The following is a 22,516-nucleotide window of genomic DNA, read 5'->3' as shown; positions in this document are numbered from 1 at the left end:
TGAATATGATTGTGTGTATTATGTACGTATTTACAAAAAAAAAAGAGTTCAAGCTGATCAAATTCTGCTTAGCTTTGAACTAGATGGCGCTGTATGTTGTGTGTGGACAGGAACATTATTCTATTATCCGTTGATTAGTACTCATAACAAAAATACTCCTGTAATTCTCCTGGGTTATTATTATTAATTAATTATGTATTTATTATTACAGGTATAAATGCCAACGCGATGCAATTCTACGTAGGCGGTATCTCCCATCCTTGGAAGATGCTGTGTAATCCCAAGAATTTGGACCATGGGGTGCTTATCGTTGGGTACGGTGTTAAAGGTAATTATTTTTTACTACTTACTAAAATATATATTGATTCTTACGCGGGTTTGGAATGCCATCTGCACTCGCACCCTGTCATTCGGTGTTGCTATAAAGGCCAGTTGCCAGACAGACCAGAACATGCAGTTTTTTTATTAATGGAAGATTTAGTAATGGAGTGTTTAAAGAACGTCATGCAGTAATCTGCTTCTAGAAACAATTGAGTACGAAGAATGAATGGATTTATATATTGGTTTGTTTAATTCCGCTACCATTAGCATGTGTTAGAGCACAAATATTCAGTGCTAAAACCTGACTATCGTTACTAGAAGCGTTACGACCTTCTCTATTGGTGATCAAATTCTGCATGGGATTAGATTTCATTAATTTCATTATTCCCTGTTGTAATTATACATGTGTTTATCTTGTTATAATTAGTAAAGTTATTTGTCTTTTTTTACTGTTTAATGCAAACAAAGTAATCAAATTGAAATTCAAAATACCTTTATTAAGGTATGTCTATTATATACTCTTATGATATGTCAAATTTACCATCAATTCGGAATGATTCGGAGATGAGAGGAACTGACAAGAAACTTCCATGTATTCATTTCAAATAAATGTTGTTCTTGTTTACAAAGTATATTAATATTTCTGTATATTCTATCTATTTATTCGTGTGAAATTTTGTTACTGAAGTTTAAAATTCTTCTAATTCCAGACTATCCGCTGTTCCACAAGACAATACCTTACTGGGTGGTGAAGAACTCGTGGGGCAAGTCCTGGGGTGAGCAAGGGTACTACCGGGTCTACCGAGGTGACGGTACCTGCGGACTGAACCAGATGGCGAGCAGTGCCATCATATAATAACATGTAATATATATATATAAAAAAATTACCTTTACTGACTATCAACACAGCCATAACTAAAGTTGAAATTTTAAGTATATTTTGTGACGTGATCATCCACTGAAAAAGAATTTTTGAATGTTTGCACTTAGGAATTTCACGCGTGCCGTGGTCGACAGTTAGTAAAGTAATATATGACAAGCATTGGTTATTTAGCAATAGAACATTCAATTTCTTGAAGTGATATTCATACCAAATATACATAAATACAGTAAAAGTCGGGTATAACGACGGATCAGTTATTACGACTAAATTGCGGGGTTCAGACCGAATCAATAATTTTATGTAGGTACTGCTTATAACGATAATCTGGATATACTGTCCATCCTATATCAGGTCTATGTCGTTATATCCAGTTTCTACTATAATGTAAAGACGTTAATTGTATATTTTCTACTATTTGAAACTAAATACTTGGATTAAATATTTACAAATAATAATAATACTCCACAGAACCCACTTCCGGTTTGATGTACCTAATGTTGACTAAGAATAGTTTAATTTTAATTTGGGTGGTTGTGTAGAATATATCGTTTATATAGACTTATATGTATATTGATATTTTTATATAAAACATATATATATGTTTTTGGAAACTTCTATGGGGTACAATGGCCGTTACATTGTATTCTGTGATATCTGTAGCACTATACACATGTATCTTCCATCAGTAATATTTATAAATGCTTTTTTTGTCTCTAAAATCCGCCTCAAATTTACTTATGTTTATGTTGATACCTAAGTTATTATTTACTTATCATTTAGACTATTTTTCATTCCATATTACTAGTTATTTACATTTTTATAATTGTTATAATATGTATAGTATATATATCATTGTATATCGATTGAAACTGTTAGTTTATAATAATATTAGTAATAACAATTTATTGTGGCACAGAGAAAAATACAATAGGAAAATCAGTATGTAAGGAAGTAAAAACAAAAGGCGGTCACTTATAATATATCTTGTAAGATTGTAAAATGTCGATAAATTTTAAACTGTACGATACTGCTTTCTTAATTACGTATTAATTTTCAATTAGTTATAATCTGGCAACTTCAGATTCTAAAATTGTGAATTTTACTTACGAATAATCGTATAATTGTGAAATATCTCTCATTAATCGTTCTTGGCATTAGTTAGTTCTGTAACATAGCCAGTTTACAATTTGATGGTTTAACATAGAAAATCAAGGAATATAAACATTTGCACACTCTTCTTCTGATTTACAAAATCAATATGTTACATCGATATGTATGGTGATGATGATGATGATGACTGTAAGAAGTTACTATTCAGTTCACAATTTGTCAATAGTTTACAATCTAAAGAGACAGATTATAAACTAACGGTGTTCACAATCATACGGAGACATGTAATTAAATCTACAAACTCATGTGTTTTGTCAGTAAATTAAAAGATTAGTAAAGAATAACTATAAAGCCAACTATTCAGTAGATGAAACTCTTAAGTTAAAAGTCTTTTAATTATATACTCTTAAATGGAATTTAAATGAAACTCACAAGGAATCATAATTGAAGTTACAGTTACACGAATAAATAATATAGATATAATATATAATAATATAGTGTATATGATATTGATTTACAGCGTAAAAGTTAGATTAAGTATGTAGGAATAGAATCTCTATTGGCAGAAGACAGATTATTATTATGTTACCTTCAATTACAGTTGAAACTGGATAATTAACAACCTATAACCCATAATGTACGCTTTTCTTTATAAGATGTATTTTATTTATAACAACTATCGGGTAGAGCGTTTTTAGTTAGGTCGCTGATATACAGTTGATTAGTCATCAGGTTGCCCAAATGCAACTAATGTTCCGAGGACGCTGCAATCAAATGCGGTGCGTGTAATCTTTTGGGACAAGTAGCAATTGAGCAATCTAAGTAGTTAGATTGTTCAATTGCTGCTAATGTCCAGTTGCTGTCGGTCAGTACCGACTGTATATCAGCGGCCTTAAACTTTCATACAATGTCGTTATATCCGGTTTCACCTGTAAATTTAATATAATTGTTATGACTTCTACTTTCCTCGTGTAATAATTTACTTATAGCTTCGTTATTTGTTTTGATATTAACAAATGATGTGATTTGGTTTTTAATTAATAATGTAATGTTTCAAAGTGCAAACAAACTGACACTGTAGTGGTACTGTGTAGTAGGTTTATTTTATACTTAAGGATAGCCACAGGATCAGGTAGTATATATTTGCTCTTGTAGAGTTGAGTTTATACAGAGTTACCATCAGTTAATATATACATTACAGTTGCGTACTGCATTACGTATATATTATACATTTTTTGCTGGGACTCAAAAAATATAAATATATAAACACAACAGTTACTTTGTTTTATATATTATGATATAGTATCGCCTTAAGCAATCACTATTATAATCATATATAAATATATAACATTTGTTATGAGGAAGGTCATAGAGTACTTTTCGTCCGGGTCAATCTCGGCTAGGCGGGTGAAATCATCGACAGAAGTTTGTATATAACATAATATTAGAAAGTATTGTGCATATAAATTTTCCATAAATTAACTTCCATGTGGAACTCTTGGCTCTTGGAACCATCGTGATTAATTCCTGGTGATTTTGGCACGATAGACTGAACAGCACTCAGACTGATGACCCTCATTGTTGGCCTGCGAGCGTATACCGTTAGGCAAAGGCGAGTGCATTAGTATTTATTGTTGTTGGAAGTTGGAGTGTTAACTAGTGGGTTACTGTCTTTCATCGAGTATAGGTGTCTCACGAAGACCTGGAGCCTCAAACTTCTTGAACATGTAAAAATGTCATACATTAAAGAAACCTTCTATAAAACAAATAATTACTAACTTACAATATACTATTTTATATTTCTATATCTTCAAATTATAATATTATATAGCGATATTTATAATATAATATATGTATATATGTATCTGTACGTATTTTAATATGACAAAAATTTACGTTATTACGTAATAATGCACGCAACTGTATTGACCCCAATTTACATGACATTTCTCTCTGCATATTGTATTTGTATCTATTTGTTTTAATACATATTATATAACTAGTCTTCAAATCTATGAAAAATATCTACTCATTGATTGTTAAAGATTAAAATATTTGGTTAAGGAATTTATAACGGGGACAGACATGATAAAGGAATTAACTCAAGAATCACATATTTTGAATATTAAACCTTACTGCATAATATTAAAGTTGATTTACCAAGCATTATAAGTTTTGAGTTATGCACTTTATTAATAAACATGTTATATCTACGAATGCGTTTTTATAGTACTGTCGAAATATAGACAGTCATTACTCCACTAACAGTTATTGTAGATACATTGTTCTTTTTTAATTCTACAAATTCTGCAAAAACTATATGAATATTTTACACGATACAGGCAGAGCCTGCTGTGGAGTCATAGATAAATATTACTTAACATTTTCCGAAATAAAAAAAATATTACGAAGATTATTATAGTTATGAGTTAATGAGTTAGTTATAAGGACATTCCAAACTGTTTTTTTTTATATTTCATATCTGTTTCAAATTTTGTTCTTTTCCCATGTTGTGATGTCTGCCCTCGTCCTTAATTACACTTATGTTTTAGTCTGTTTTAGTTTATAAGGAAAATGTTTTGATACGTGAAGTTTTTTATTAATTTTAATACTTATATCTTGCAATAAAACATTATTGAATGCTATTATATGTTATTTTATTTCTTGTAGTTTGTTATAAACATAAATAAGTGTATGCCTAAAACTTTTTGATGTATTAGGCAAGTACTTGATCTATAGAAGCGTTTCTTCTATATATAGATATAGATATAGAGGATAGAAGATAAGAGAAAATTAAGAATAAACATGCAAATTGACGCGGTCTTTAAAAAGTGATTGATCGATTTCATGCCAACCTATGTCAGATGATGAGGCTGTCATTCTATTCACATGAAATCACAACGTCCTTGTTAATAAAATTAATTTCAAACTGACATGCTTGATCGAAGGAAAAACGACTTGTATTGAAGAAATAGTTTATTTTGTATATATAATATTATGTGAGATACAAGTCATTAGTACAAGTTTTTTGACAATATTTATTTTCATATAAAAGTGGCGATCGAGCGAGTAGTGATGTGCCAACACAAACTCATCTTTAAATATAATTAGAGCTTAGAAATAATGGCATGGAATGGAACTGGGCTGTTTTCTTGTCAGTTGTTCAAAAATCGAATTAATATGATTACAAAAAAATGTGTATAACCACAGATAACATAATATTACATAGTATAACTTACGTTTATATCAATCTAAATAAAAATCGACAATAACAATTCTATAAGTCATCGGTTCATGAGTATGACAGGTGAGCCAAACAACACTATTCTATCAGGACGGCTTTCATCCCAGCAGGAGACAACAGTCGAGGCTTTGAACGATTTCGCTGGTTGTCTTTGAATCTAACAGGGACGAGGTTATACACATTTCTCGCCATCATTTGAGTTCATATCCGTGATTCCATCACCGTAATGAATTTACAGAATATAGGTACTATTATTGATATTATACAGTACAAATGAAAAGTTACCTATATTTCAACATTTATCAAGACAACAAAAATGTGAATTTTAAATATTTGTAGTCTGACCGGCACCAAATTGAAATAAAATTGTTGCCGGTGAGGCAAAGTATTTTTTTGGTGTTTAAATATAGATTGGTTGCCCAGTCTGCACTAACAGTAAGTACATATATGCTAGCGACGCAAGAGCGGAGGAAGATGGAAGGATCGTGAAGTCAGGTCAGTTAGCCTGTCGTAACCAATTCAACTACGATATTTTTGGGGGAGTATGTGAAGGTCGACCTGATAAAGTACAGTGATAGCAGTAGGGGTGACCAGTGAAAGAGATGTCTATATTACTTGAAAAATCACCTCCTTTTATAGGTTTACTGTTGAACTAGCTGTACCCGCGATTTCGTCCGCGTGGAATTTAACGTTCATTTTCTAAAATAAAAGTAGCCTAAGTTACTTCTTATTATATTAGCTACCTGCCAATAAAAGTCCCGTCAAAATCGGTCCAACCATTTCAGAGATTAGTCGGAACAAACAGACAGACAGACAAAAATTGTAAAAAATGTTATTTTGGTGTTTATACCTTATTTATATTCATATGTATGTAGTAAAAACGGTTATTTCAATATTACAAACAGACATTCGGATTTTATTTATATGTATAGATGAGTATGGAATAGAAATACGGTAATTGTTGGGGACACCAGTAATGGATGAAAGTGAGATTAATTCAGTCAACTTTAGTCAGCCCTTGTAATTACTAACATGTGCAAACAACTATTTTTTTTAATTTTGAAGAGGGTAACCCTCTTCAAACTGTAATGTGACGGCTATGAAGTTTAGAGAAAGCTATCGCGTTTATACAGACCGTCAGTAATTACGAGAAATCTTGAGAAGTTTTTATCATTTAAATTAATCACACTCTCCATGAACAACACGCTCGCTACTTAAAAATTTTATACTATTTTTATAATACTTAAAAATTTTAAATCCCGTGGATTTCATCGTGTCTTTTGTATTCGTATGTGTTTATCCTCTTTGGACTTTGGTAGATGTTTGTAACTTCTAGGAAAAATAGTATCGGAACAAAAGTGAGTTAAGTAATTTTCTTGACGCCTAACTATACACGTTTACATTTAATTTGTACTTTCGTCACTATCAGAAATAGCTAACTGAGACTTTGTACAAAGTCGTAACTCAGTCTTACGTATACAACCGTCTAACAGCTTGCTTTGTAAGTTGATTCGAAAAGTCAGATAAGAGAATAAAATTAAAAGTTACGAAGCATTTACGAGTCCTCCGGGTCGTACCGAATTTACCTGGAAATAAGCTCAGTGGTTTCCAGGTACGGTGTGAAGATCAACCTGGTATATTGCTAAAAATGGGGTCGCTACTACATTTGCAAAGATGGGCTAACGTACTTGACTTGTACTTCATTTTATTATCCCCTACTCCCCGTGCCCCGTTAGCGTAAGCCATTAGCGCAGGCGGGTGCATCATTCCGTTATCTTACTAATATTATAAACGCGAAAGTTTGTGAGTATGTTTTGGTTTGGATGTTTGTTACTCTGTCATGCAAAAAACTACTGAATGGATTTTGATGAAACTTTACAGTAATATAGCTTATACATCAGAGAAACCTATAGGCTATAAATATGACGCGAGTGCAACCGCGGGTACAGCTGGTCATCCATAAAAAAAATGGGGTCGCTGACCCCATTTGCTAGCAATGTACTATTAATAAATAAATAAAATGTTAGCTTGACCTCCGGTTCCCCTCTGGAAATCATCGTGATGAATTTGATAGCGACTTCACTAGTAATTTATCACGATGATACAATACAACAACATAAAATATATGTGATAGCAACGGGGTCCGTTGCTATCTAGGTCTAGTTAGGTATCTGCTTCATTCGTACCTAGGTATTGTGAGTCTCAGCGAGGTTACGAAAGTAGGTCGCTGCACGTACTCTCAGAATGGGGTTACGAGTGCATAAACAAATCTATATATATATTATATTTTACATCGGCAAATATGTAATAGAGTTATACTAGTCTATTTTATATTGGTTTTAGATATATTGTAACTTCGTGATATGAATTTCGTGTATATGCGTGATATGAATTTCAAAACATCGAGGGGGGATAAACCTTGGTGTATTAGTTTCTCACTGAAAATTAAAAATATTATTAGACGATAATATAAACATTACATTGTCATAGAACGCCCCCAAATATAGGGTCTACTAACCTATCTACTTACCCTCTTGCCTTGTGGCATGTAGATAGATTGATGGTGCCCATGAATTATTTGAGAGTTGCGAATGCAAGCTATGTGGTACCACAGATAAGAATATTACATAGTTGTACGAATCGATAAATTAACGATCTACAACTGTGAGATTGTAGATTTGAAACTTTTATAAACAAGAATTATTAGTAACAGTGTTGCATAATTTAGCCCAAATTCTGCACTGATATATACATTATTCTTGTATAATTCACATAACATGTTGATTTATAAAAAAAGTTAAAAGGTACAAAAATCTATAACATTAAGTTTTATAATTATCGTTAAATTATAGTAGTATATTACGATATGAGTGCGTTATGATGGTTGTAACACTTGAAGGGGAATTTTCAGCCTGAGCCAGAGGCGAAGGCGTATTAGAGTCGAGTGTGTTCAATACGCACGTATATCATACGACGTATTGGGCAGTACAGCAAACCCAATATATATATAATAATAGATATTGAATTGTTAGGTTCGTAGATAGGGCATCAATAAAAGAGGAAAGTAAAATATTATATCACAATTATATTTCTCGATGAAGTCTAAATTTACAGTCTTTATTTTCTATTGTTCTAAGGATGACAAGGAATGTACAATTTTCAAATTAATATTTTCTTTATACAAACTAAAGAGTTATTAACATCCTCCACACCAGAAGATAATTAATTAATCAAATATGTATTCTAACTGTAGAACTACAACAGTTTAAAAACAATTCATAAAATTCACAATAATTATAAGTACTAGTATATGTGGCTGAGTATACGTATATGTCAATAATGTGTGTATGCAAATTTAAAATATTTAAACAATAATAAAAAAAACATATTTAAACATTTAAAACAAATACCTACTTGGAATCTTTATGTGTCGACCCGTACGAGTAGTCTGCCCAACCTGTGTGGAAATGGGAACAACACTATTTACCGACCTCGATACCTCTATATTACTATCACCATTCTCCGACCTTGGACGAGACAATACTACCGAAGGACCACTAACTTCTAATTGATATAGTTTTTGGAAAGGTCGTATTTTCAACCCCGTTGAAGTTTTTAGTTGAGCCGTTCTACAAACTTGATCTCGACCTGTGAAAATATTTGTCACCACACCTAATGGCCATTTAATCCTTTTTTCATCAGTCTCGATCAATACAACGTCACCTATTTTCAAATCATTTGTCTTTTCTTTACCTTTCTAACCCAATGTCGTCAAATATTCCGTTTTAAACCTTTGTCGGAAATCTTCTCTTAATTTTTGTATAAATCTCAATCTTTTATTTAAACTATTTCTGTCTAATTCGTCTAAATCTGTGACATCAGATTGTAGTATGGGTTGTAAAAAGTGTATGGGTTTTAATGGTTCTAACGAATTACTTTTCTCATCTTCGATATAAGTTAAAGGCCGTCCATTTAACGTCGCTTCACAATCACAAAGTATAGTTTGAAGCTCTTCATATGTCACAGATGACTTGCCTAATACTCTTTTCAATAAATCCTTCAAAATTCGAATTAACCGTTCCCAAAATCCACCCCACCACGCAGCAGTAGGTGCATTGAGTTTCCATTTTATACCCTGTATAACAGAATCTTGTTCAACTTTTGTCCAGTCTATTTCTGATAGTAAATTTTTTGTTCCGACAAAATTTGTACCATTGTCACTCATCATAATGCTGACTCTTCCTCGTCGAGCTATGAACCGACGAAAGGTCATCATAAATGCTTCAGTCGAGAGTGATCTGGTTGCTTCTAAATGTACAGCTCTGTAGACTGCACATGTACACAATACGATCCAGCACTTTTGTCCATCGCGTAAAAACAGTGGTCCAGCTAAATCTACACCAGTAATTTCAAAAGGAGCAGAACAACGTGTACGCTCTACAGGTAATGGAGCAGTCGATACCTGTACATGTTTGGCTCTGTAGCGTTTACATACACAGCAACGTGAAATTATTGCCTTTACTAATTGTCTAGCATCTATAATCCAGTACTTACTGCGTAAATCAGCTAACACGGTATTTAATCCAGCGTGTTGCAACAGAGCGTGTCTTTGTTCCACCAGTCTATGTATTAAAATATTCCTCGCTGGTAGTATAACTGGATACTTCGTGCTTTCTGGAAAGTCGGTAAGTAAAAGCTTTGTTTTTGTTCTTATTAAATTATTCTTGTCATAAAAATTACTTATTCCCTTAATTTTACTTTTAATAAATTCTTTACTTTCTACTTGAATAAGCTTGAAGATTCTTCTTTCGCTTTCCTCATATTCTATATAACTTAAATCTCCCTTTAACTTTGTTTCATTTCGAGTGTTGTATAAAAATCTAAGCATCCATGCCATCATCCTTATATTTTTGTTATACTTAGAAAAGTAGGAAAACCATTTATTTGTTAATATTTCTTCTGAACATATGTTAGTACTACAAATTGTTGATTTTTTCAGCTCGCGGTTTACTTCTTCATTATCTACGGTAACAGGTAAGTTTATCCATTTATTATTTTCCGATTTCAGCCATTGCGGACCTTCCAGCCAACCAGAAGTCAATAGAATTGCAGCATCACATCCTCGTGATGGTAAGTCAGCCCAATTAGAATTTCCTAGAATATGAAACCAATTATTAACATCAGTATTCTTCCGTATTTCTCTAACTCTGTTACCTACAAACGTATTCCATTGTAGTTCCTTTTTAATCCAGCACAATGCTACATTTGAATCAGTCCAGCAATATTCCTCACATTCTAATTTCAAATCTCTACGTGACTCTGCCAATAATCTTGATCCAATTAATGCAGCTAACAGTTCTAAACGTGGAATAGATGGTTTTTTAGGAGGTGCAATTCTTGATTTCGCTGAAATCAATCGTATTGTTATTTTGCCTTTATAGTCAGACCTTAAGAATATGCATGCAGCGTATGCATTACTGCTGGCGTCACAAAACATATGTAATTGTAATATACATTCAGAAAATGGACCTTCTGGAAGTCGCCTAGGAATCTTACAATGTTTAAGTTGGTATAAACTTGTACACCATAATTCAAATTTTTCATTTAAATCACTAGGCAGAGGACTGTCCCATTCCAAATTACGACACCATGTCTCCTGAAGGATAAGTCGAGGTATTAATGTAACAGCTGATGTAAAACCAATAGGATCATAAATTTTTTGAGCTATAGATAATAGACTTCGTTTAGTAACAACAATTTTATTTAAGTCACAAAATGATGACATATTACAACTAAATGTATCGCTTGATGTATGCCAATGTCGACGACGTTTTATAACACACTTGATTTTAAATAAACTGAACCATAAAACTGTGATGCACACTGTTGCTTTACTGCCGCCGCGGCGTTGTACCTTTTTGAATTAGCGCGCTACCTAGTGGCTGGAGCAGAGCGCAGTACAACTCGAAATTTGAAAAAAAAATTAGCAAATAGTACGGTTGAAATATAACTTCACTATTTGTGTTTATAACGCACGCGGGTATTATGATCTTCTTTATATATCGAAAACCGGTGAAGATAGATCCACTTTACGAGCAAGTGTGTTGTAAAATATATAACACAGTCGAAATAAAATCCTTTTCCGCAAAATTGGTTTACAAACAAAATTAGATACAACGTACATTATATTATCGGACCTATATAACTACCTATCTATAATATTTGACTGGGTTTTCTGCTAATTTCGTTAAGATCTCTAGCCGAATGAAAAGGTCCAGGAGAGTCTTTGATTCAAATCACTTTGATATCTTATTAATAGACCGTTAAATCCACTCGCCTAAAAATTTCATGAGGCACAGATAGATAACTAAAAGTAAATATATTACAAATGTTTATATAGATATAGCTGTTCATTATATTAAAAGTATAAGTAGGTATCCAGTGTTTAGCTCTCTCTAATCTAGGTATTAATATAAGCTTACGATGTATTTATTTACTTTCATCTTTATACAAATTTCAAATCATATTAGCATTTTTTATAAGCAATATTCGGTGTGAATTGTGAGATACGTCAGTGAATTTATATAATATGGTGTTCCAACCACTAAGGCCTAGGGAAGATATCTTATGGAGACCTGCGCACCCCGGGGGAGACAAACGAGTACTGTGAGACTCTTACTCACTAAATACTACAAAGTAACCCAACGAAGCGCCTATTGCCGGAGTCGCGGGATCGAGTGTCAGTCCACCGGAACTCCGATAGTAACAACCATTTAGTCCCAATGTATTCTGTGTTGATTGTGCTAGTCTTTTGTGCAGAATTACTACTTTATTGGCTAAACAGTAATTCTCCAACACAATCAAATTCTATTTATCTAAACTAAAATATTTTTTCTAAAATACAAGTAGCCTAAGTTACTCCTTATTATATCAGCTACCTTCCAAAAAAGTCCGTCAAAATAATTTCAGCCATTAGAGATTAGCCGGAACAAACAGACAGACAGAAAGACAAAAATTGGAAAAAATGGTTACTTCAATATTACAACCAGACACTCCAATTTTATTTATATGTATAGATAGTCATTAAATGTATAGTTATGTATAGATTATATGTTTTTATTATATAATTTATTTTCTTAAGTTTGATTGTAATTTAATATTATACTTAATGTGGTGTATAAGTTTGTTTGTTCATATAACAAGAACCTTGGATTCTTGTTGCCAGTTTGAATGCAAGTTGGTACATATGAGGTATATGGCAACAGTCAACATTACGTAATATAATTTAATTACATTTCAATTTCTTATAATTGTTTTATATTCATTTATTTATTGTTATAACATATTTATTTTCTGTTAGAATACAAATAGTCCATTTATAAATATATGTAAATATTAGTATGTCGCATGTCAGAAAATACTGCGGGAATTTTTATACATTTTTTTTTATTTTTGTATTTATAAATGTGTTTTTTTTTATTACTGTACGTAACTTAACTATCTACAAATGTAATTAAAATGTTTATAAGTTTTAATTTCCTAAACGTTATAATAGTACGTTTAGCTAAACGCATTGTCAAAGTTTCATAAAAATCGACTTTTATTAACATATATATCATAGATTTGATGGCCTTAGTAGTCCAGCGGTTTAGCATACCGCTTTATTTTCCATGATCGTGGATTCGATTTCTCGCCCGATGCAAACATTTATGCCGATGCAAGTATTCATGAGTATAAATATTTGAGTGATTAATAGGTATATGATGTCAATACATAATATACGTATTAAGTACTCCGACAATCATACTCATGAATATTCATACTTAAATATTTATTTTATCAATATAAAATAAATATTGTGTGTAGTATCCATAGCTCTGTCTAGCTTGGGATTATACGGCGTGGTCTATAATTCTCCTGGGTTTGTTACTATTATTATAAAATATAGTAAATTTCATTAAAAATATAATGACGGACCGTAGGTTGCTAATTCAATCAGTCAGCACAACGGTTTTTATTCATAGATACAATCTTCTTTATAATTATTTAATGTGTAAATATTGCTGGCATGTGCATAAATAATCTGCTACAGAAAGAATAGATTATTATAATTGAATACGAGATTGAATGTTCTAATACGTATATATATAAAATTATAACTACCTTTAGATCCGTACTACATATTTACAAGATATCTAATATATTTTTTTTAACTGAATAAATTGTCAATTACTTTTTTTATTCTCTTCTGTCTTCTCTTTTTTTTTTTGGTTCGGTTTTGTCTTCTCTTTATTTGACGTATGTCTAAATAATGTCTAGCTGTTGAGTCAAAAATTCACAAAATCAGAAAAAAACTATTATTTTATTTAGCTATTTTTTAAATTGATGGATATAAGAATAAACAAATTACAGTAAATAATACAAATATACTTGTACTAAATTATGGCTAATGATTTACCAGGACACCCGAAATTGTCTAGTACAAGGATTTTAAGTACATCTGCCAATAACGACGAACACAAAAAATACAATATAGAAGTAAAACCTGGTACATCGTATGAAGTTTTTAGAAATAACACAACAGCTGTTGAGGTGTTAGTTAAAGAAGTAGCAGACAGAATTAACAAAAAGCAAACGACAAACAAGTCCAGTGTCAACACTCCCACGGATCATACAAATATTACAACCCTTAGAGAAATCAACGAAAAATTAGCTAGGGAATTAATTAAATCAAATTCAACATTAGCAGAGTCTAGGGATGATTTTAAAACCATTATTTCTCTGATGAAAAAACAATTGGATGAAGCTAATGGTAGAGAAATTGAGATACGCTCAAGATATTTGAACGCTCAGCTAGAAAACGAGAAATTCAAAACGTTATTGGAATATAAAACGAATCTTGTAAAGAAATTTAAAAGGGAGTTGATTAGTTTGAAAAGAATTATTAAATTTGTTGTAAAAGGTATTTCTTATACAAATATAGCAGAAAACTTCACTTTAAGCTCCGATCACGAGTACGATGAGTTTAAAATGGTGCTACAGAGGGATTGTCGAGTGAAATTCGCAAATTTGCTCGATGGCACAATGACTCTTGATAGTACAGCACTTAAAGATAATAAAGATTCCTTTGAAAAACGTTACTGAAGTTTATCGCAAGTACATTTGTATGTAAAGTAAGTTGTTTTGTACAGTAAAGAATACATTTGGATTAATTAATTAATTTATTATTTTACTTTTACAAAATTCTTTTGTCGATCCGTAAGTATTTTTGTAGCCATAATTGGGCTCGTCCTTAACTTTATTTAAAAAATAGATAAAATATTTTTACTTTTCAATGAAAATTTCATATTAACTGTTCAAAATTAATATAGCTATTTCTAATGTTTATTTAATAAAATAGCTATCACAAATATAACAAACCCAACAACTAATCCGACAGACATCCTCAGTCACGTTATATTGAAATATACTCAGTGAAATGTGAGCATGTCAAGTGTTGCGTTCACCATGATGTCGATAGTTGATATTGATACAATCTCTGATTACCCCATCTGGGATAACAGTCGTGAAGGTGTATACATTATTCCTAGATCTAGTTCTCTCTAATATATGTATATCAGAAATATTAGTCATACTGATCGTACCAAATACTTAAAAAAAATCTAAAAAAAATATGTAATCCAAAGAACTTGTTACAATAAGTACCTACTAAGCGTGTAGAAAGCTACTAATATCCCACAGAATCAATCAAGGAATGCAAGTGGAGAGATCCCGGGCGGTGCATACTCGGTAACCGGGTCAGGCCATGACCGGGTCACGCGGTCACAGCCCGTTTACCCGGTCATGGCAGTGCCTGCTATGGCCCGACTAGACCGCGCGAGACTCGTCTCTACTATTAAATAGAGATGTTGCAAACTATTTTATATCGAATACTGAGTAACTAGCATGTTATTTATAATGACGTTCAGTAACGTTATTACCGTAGTTACTATAGCACGCTGAGAAGACCGCGAAGAAATGATGCTTTAGTATTTCTGAAAGAATTTAGCTGGCTACTCGACTCTACACGTGCTATACTATGGTAATCAAATGCCAGGCTAAAGTGCGGATAACGGTACGATTTTAGATTCAAGTGGCGAGTTAATCATAAGTAATAAGTAACGCAACGTTACTATAATACTTAATTGTATTAGTAACTAGTAACTACTCGTTATTATAGTATATTTGTGGTTACTTTTCAGCTCTACTTAGTATTTAACGGATTGTAAGCAAACTTACAGAGCATGAATACTGGAATTGGAGCAGAATCCAGGCTTTAGGTATACTGAGTTTTTGAGATATAGTATAAGTATAAGTAGGTATGAAATAAAATTGAAGGAAACTAATTGATTCTATGTAGGGAGATATTCAAGGAAGCAAATCTAAATATATAGAAATCAAAGGTGACTGACATAGTGATTTATAAACGCACAACCCAAAACCACTGGACGGATCGGGCTGAAATTTGGCATGCAAGTAGATGTTACGATGTAGGCATCCGCTAAGAAAGAATTTTGATTAATTCTACCCCCAAGGGGATAAAATAGGGGATGAAAGTTTGTATGAAACTTTGTCAATTTTAAACCTATCGGGCTGAGACTTTACATGCTACTATGACGTAGGCATCCCCTAAGAAACGATTTTTATAAATTCCACCCCTAAGGGGATAAATTAACGCGAGCGAAGCCGCGGGCAAAATCTAGTATTCTTATAATTCCTACGCAATTTATAATACGATAAATAATGATCTTAATAATCTTAGTATGTATTAGAAACTTGGACATAACTTGTAGTTGCAAAGTGTCATAATAACTCTATCATAGAAGTTTATTTATTTAACGCCTAAATTTTACAGCGAAATATTTTGTCAATAGTTTTCAATATATTTAAAACTTGTGGGCTGAGCAATAATTCACTCAGCAATTACCCTTACTCGACTAATATAATATCAGATATAGTAGGTGTACCCAATATGTCAATTTTGTAAACACATTTTATTATTGAATACATTGAATACTTACGATTTTACTACATACATAGTCTATCTAATCATGTAGTCAAATGACTTGATTATGTATATAATAATCAGTAGTTATACCTCGTCACGATTTTACTGCTATTATGTATATAATAGAAGTAAAATCGCGACGAGGCCAAAATTGTCTGTTTATTTTTAATGGATGTTAATGGAATGCTGACGACGCTTGAGGGACTCTAGTGGAGGATGATAAGATGAACATGATGTCAAATTTATCATGATAGTCTCCAGAGGGAACCGCGTGGATGCTAATCTGTGTATTAATAGCAATGGGGTCATCAGTCCACATTACTAACAATCTCCTTTCCCCCCTAAACTGTCTGTTTATCTCTTTATTGTCTGTAATAAACAGTTGGAGGAATTAGAATGAAATACATAAACAATATGTTGTTAAATATGTGGTAATAAATAAAAGAGTTTTTTAAGAAAATACATAAAGGGTAAATTAGTACTTTTTTCTTACGAATTTTATACTGTATTATTACACTGCCACATTTGCCCCTTACTAAAACAGAATACAAAGCAAGTTGTTTGGAAGTTCCAATTATCAATTTCATACCTTCTTATAAACTAAAACATATACTGTAATTGTAAGATGCATTGTTATTTCTCGACTCAAATTGACAAAAGACCATTGTAGACCAGGGGAGTTACACAAAACTTCCAGTAATTATCGTCGCTTGTAGGATTAAGTGTGTGTCTTGCGGTAAGACCGGCGGGGTAGGAATGTTTCAGGCTCAGAAACAAACTTTTCTCCCAAACTTAGCAGAACTTGTTGTCTCGTACTATGAGAACTCAATAATATATGACATGTTTCATTATTATATTAAATTCAATAATATATAAATATTCATAGGTAATGCTTAAATTAAGTAAGTAAATCTAGATCTTATTCTAGTAAAGACTGATAAAAATTATTTATCTAAAAAAAATAAACTGTAATATATAGTATACTAGCTGTGCTCGGATAAGGTTAGTAACATATATGTTGTTTTGATGTATAAGCTATATTACTGTAAAGTTTCATCAAAATCCATTCAGTAGGTTTTGCGTGAAAGGGTACAACATCCATCCATCTATGCTAATAAACTTTCGCGTTTAATATATTAGTAAGATTTTATATAATTAATATTATTATTGCAAATACCGAAATGTCCGTCTTCGTGTCACAATCTATATTCTCGCAAATTTTCATTCAGATCCGTTCAGTCCTTTAATATTAAAAAGGTATTAAAAAAACCAATAAACAGACCAAATTCCACACTTATTATAGTATGTCTACCGTAACAAAACTGCGATTTAAGATATCCTTTTAACTTTTTTGAGTCGGAACCTATTAGAATTGAAAAACCAATTATCAACGGCCCTCCGCTTCAATTGAATTCAGATTGATTTCAAATTCCCTACCTTTGAAACATATACGGATGAATTTTCATTTCAGTTTTCATTGGACTGTTTGCATTGATTCTGAGAGGAGAGACGTTGGAAAGTTTGGTTTGTCACAAAGTATTGCTTTTATACTGGATATGGCATTTATTATTATATTTACATTTAGGAGAACTTTGTTTAATCGTTCTTGATTATGGATTACTTTTGCTGTTCTACAGTTTGCTTTGAAAAGTCGTTATTTGACAGACTAAATTTATGCGTACATATAAAAATATGTAATACTTTGTCGGAGTCGCTCACTAGATGGACTGACCTTATCAAAATCGTTCATTGTGGAATATTCTCGCACAATAAAAAACAGTACCGGATGGAAACAAATTGCGGGGTGCTCCGGAGTGAACCGATTATTTTATTTTCTATTTTAAAAATGGTGCATTTCATGTTCCGAATTTATATAAATTTGACCAATTTTTTTAGTTTTTGAGTTATCTATACTTACATAGCATATCTCTATACAAACATTGTTACAATATATATTTGTCTGTGCGTTTGTGCATACTAATAACAGGAATGGCTTATCCTATATATATCTAGTGTTTAGTAAAGTATTTTGGTAAGCTACACTTATAATTTAGTGTTTGTTTTATATCAATCGGTTTACAAATAAAAAAGTTATTCAAATATCAAAACCTGATGGACTTTAAGAATGCCAATGAATTATTGGCTGGTCCGTAATAATGAAATCGAATTATCTAATTTGTTTTTGTTGAAAGGTATTATTTCAAATCAAGACGCTTCTAGAAATGATATCCGTGTTATTGGTAAAAGATAGTTCCCTATTCGCTACTGAGAGCACCATTGGAGCTGCATGCGAGATGTATGTACATAGGTAGCATTAACATGCGGTATTGGCCACCGTTGATATTTGAACGTAGAACTATATAATATTATCTGATCTGTGGTAGAACTGTTCCAATTGCTGAGTAGCAGCTGTCGAAACTTTGATAAAGTATTAACCGTGGTATATATACATGATGTACATAAAGAGAAAACCCGGTTCTCCTCCATTACGTATAATAAAATCGTAAAATCGTGACGGTACACGGTAAAAACAGTATGCTTGTCCGTTTATCTAGCTTTCACATAATTCCATCTAGAGATATTAGTCTGCAATTTTTACAGAATTGATTCTTAATTATGGATCTGTATAGGAAATAGAATGCTGAGAATGTCAATTTAATTTCGACCTCGGTGGTCTAGCTGTTTACACCGCCCGCCTTACTTTCGATGGTCGTGGGTACGATTCATCGCACGGTACAGAAATTTATATATTTTTTTATACCACGTAGGTGGCAAACAATAATATTCATGAGTATCATTGTTTGTATTTGTCTGAGTATTATCTATGCCTGTTATCTATGTATTTAAAAAAAAATGTTTAAGTATTTGTATCAGCTGTGACACAAGTTCAGCTAAGCTTGGGACTAGATGGCGCTGTGTGAATTGTTTAGGATTATTATTATTTTTAATTTACCATTGATTTTATTTGTATTCCGAACGATGAGTCCATTCAGATAAAGTTTAACTATTAGCGATATTGCTCGTAGAGAAGTCTATTTTATACAAAACTGTAAATGAAAACTGTGTAAAGTAAACGAGAGGTCAAGATGCCAACTGCTTTAATCGTATAATTACGTACTACCGTTGACATAAACAATTCGTATGCCCATCTGACGGTAAGTGGTCACATCGCGTCTTGATGTCACGCCAGCAGTGGCCGTCATGCGTTGCCATTCATAAGGCATTTCTTACCTCTCTAACATATATTAGCTTTTCAATAAGGCAACATGCTAGCTTGATTAAATAGTTGAGAGAGGTGGAAGGTAGACACAGACAACTTTGTTCAGAATCTACCTCGGTTTGCCATTCAGGCGTGCGAGCGTAAGAAACTTATTTTACCACTCGCACTCGCAGCACGCCCCGGTTTTGCACGGGTTTTTAACAAAATTGCAAGAATTAACAGACACATTCTTCAATATCGAAGTCCTCTACGTCAAATCTCTCCTCAATCCTCTAAATGTATATGAACTACAATTTGTAGTACATCATTATGCTCTGTTATCATTAATTTCCACAGGTTATGCGACATAAAATTTTTATTGGTATGTTCCCAAGTTGGCTTATTTTTAATTTTATCGCAGCTTTCATACGGATCCCTAACGTTTTTGAAAATATTACGTTGCCTATTACCAGGCTTAAAGCAGGATTAAATTTTAATCAGAATTTTTCAAAGCGGTCCAGCATTTTCGAAGGACAATGCAAACAAACAAGCAAATTTTGTCTTTATAGTATTAGTATAGATTCACAATATTAATTAGGATCTTGTGATAACAGTAATGCTACTCAAGTTTATAAGCGACGGTTACGGTTTCTTTCATATTATACATCTCTATATTTTAATCGCTATATAATTATCAAATAATATATCGAGGTATTAATTAATATACGTATATCACAATTGTACCTATTTTAGACTCCTCATAAACTGTATATAAAAGTATACATTCCATTACATTAACTGTATTAACACTCTTTGGGCAATATTAGGAGTATCTAAAAACATATAAATGTGAGGTAAATGTTTCCATTTTTATGGGTAACGTGTCTACATTTTTATGCCGGCGCTGAAGTAGGCATCAGAACTCGCTGTACGACTGTACGAGCATTATTTACTACGCTGATGGACTCCTTTCGTCCTGAAAACGAACTGAAAACCGAGTTATCCCGACTTGAGGCGGAGTCTCCCGAGCCGGCGGCGCCTGACAGCAGTCGCTATACAACCTCGGTCGCTGTCGTTCATGACCAATGTCGATGCTGGCACACACATGTGGTGAACTTTTTTTAAATAGTGCAGTGGCATTCTGTATTTAAATATTTAAATACGTTCCATTTCACTTAAATTTTTGGCGCTAAAATGGGTTTTCGCTTTTTCACAGCCAGACGGCGACTGTAGGGTTTACCAGGTTAGTATTATTATGTATATCTAGTACATTTAGTATTAGACGCCTATTAAGTGGACGAGAAAATATATTTATGGCCTATTTGAGATGTAGCCGAAAGCATTTTCAGAAATTGAAATTTATTTTAGGACTTACGCCGTTTATTATTTACGTGATATCTAAATTATTTCTTCAGTATATTTATTATAATACATTAATAATAAACTCCTATAATTTGTCTATTAAAAGTTTTAATGTAATTATGTACATATTAACTTAAAGCTGTAATTAAATAATTGTAACTATTTAGTTATAAAGTATAATAGATAAATGTAGATAATTACACTTATTAAATAAATGAATGAAAGTGAAAATTTCAGTATGAAACCATACTGTAAATTATATTATTAAAAGTTAATTAAGCAAGCTTCTCATTATATAATATTAAAACATTTTAAATGGAAGTTGTGATCTGTTTTCATTACATTTTCGTGTTTAATATTTTTTTATTAAACACACAATTTTAATGGAATGTATTTCAACCGGTTTAAAAATGTTGTAATTACCCCTTTCAATTAGTCTTTTGTAAATTAGGTATTGTCTTCGCCAACTCTACCGATTTTGATGATACTTTTCAGCTTAAACACTGACTACCGATTTTATTCTATATTGTAGGCCGTTTCGGATGTTAATGCCTGACAATCATTTAACGAATTCTTTAAATGTTTGTAATAAATAGATTTTAAATCAAAATTTTAATAATCATACGTTTTATCGAACAATAGTTGCGCCCTGGCTTCATTTGGGTGCTCATGAGTTTGTAATTTTTGTGTATATAGATACAGTACGTCCTAGTCTTTTTTTTATTTAGGGGTACGGTGTGTTGCTAGACATTTAGACATGCAGTTCCGACCTATGGAGACCTTGTTGTTCACCCTTTATCAGATAGCTACCGCTGGTGGGATAAGAATTTAAGAATATTCTTCGATGATAGGTACTACTAGGTTTTATTCGCGACTTTATCTGCATTGTTGTTTTTACAAAGGTTATGTTCATATGAAATCTTCACGTCTATTACTAAGGTCCGTTCGGCATACAATTTTGAAAGTTAATAAACTCACAGATTTTATAATTTTTTAATACCTATTAGTATTTGTATTATGCCTTTCATACAGTGACAAAATTTCTCAAATCGGTGCAGTGGTTCCTGAGTTTACTTTCCTCAAAACAAAATCTGCTTTATTTTTATAATATTAGAATAGATTTTCTTTCATACAAACTTTATCCAATTACAAACATAAAAAGAATTAGTCAAATATCTACATACAGCTGTTGGCTCTTTTTGAAATGAAGCGTATTTTTTATATTATAATTTTATTTTAGAGAGGTTAATCACCAGGTTAGAAATTTAAAAAAATCTGTCCATGTAGAATACAGATCTGACGTAACATACATATAAATTCAGAACAATTGAGGACCTCCTTTTTTGTAGT

At 32.1% G+C, this 22,516-nt stretch overlaps 3 protein-coding genes across 3 annotated transcripts in view; all 3 read left to right on the top strand.

Annotated features, from left to right (window-relative positions):
- Positions 1-1,542, top strand: part of LOC131851734 (uncharacterized) — a 33,699-nt gene extending 32,157 nt beyond the window's left edge. Inside the window, 2 exon segments of the mRNA XM_059202278.1 lie at positions 212-328; positions 1,032-1,542. Of these exon segments, the coding sequence (XP_059058261.1) occupies positions 212-328; positions 1,032-1,177 (263 nt within the window). The 3' untranslated portion in view covers positions 1,178-1,542.
- Positions 1,543-13,872: 12,330 nt separating this feature from the next.
- LOC131851775 (uncharacterized) lies at positions 13,873-14,777 on the top strand. Its single transcript, XM_059202324.1, has one exon. The coding sequence runs from the start codon at positions 14,001-14,003 to the stop codon at positions 14,700-14,702; it is 702 nt and encodes a 233-aa protein (XP_059058307.1). The 5' UTR covers positions 13,873-14,000; the 3' UTR covers positions 14,703-14,777.
- A 6,119-nt stretch (positions 14,778-20,896) lies between these two features.
- The window catches only part of LOC131851774 (uncharacterized), a 79,178-nt gene continuing 77,558 nt past the window's right edge, over positions 20,897-22,516 (top strand). The window contains exon 1 of the mRNA XM_059202323.1: positions 20,897-21,047. The gene's annotated coding sequence lies outside the window, so the exon portion shown is untranslated. The remainder of the gene's footprint in view (positions 21,048-22,516) is intronic.

The sequence above is a fragment of the Achroia grisella genome, unplaced genomic scaffold (genome assembly GCF_030625045.1).
Source record: "Achroia grisella isolate CSIRO2021 unplaced genomic scaffold, CSIRO_AGI_Agris_v1 utg807, whole genome shotgun sequence".
Lineage (NCBI taxonomy): Eukaryota > Metazoa > Arthropoda > Insecta > Lepidoptera > Pyralidae > Achroia > Achroia grisella.
Note: the sequence above shows the minus strand (reverse complement) of the source record. Positions and strands in the feature narration are given on the sequence as shown.

Coding starts and splice junctions, on each gene's coding strand:
- LOC131851775 (XM_059202324.1), top strand. CDS start 14,001: ATGGCTAATGATTTACCAGGACACCCGAAATTGTCTAGTACAAGGATT.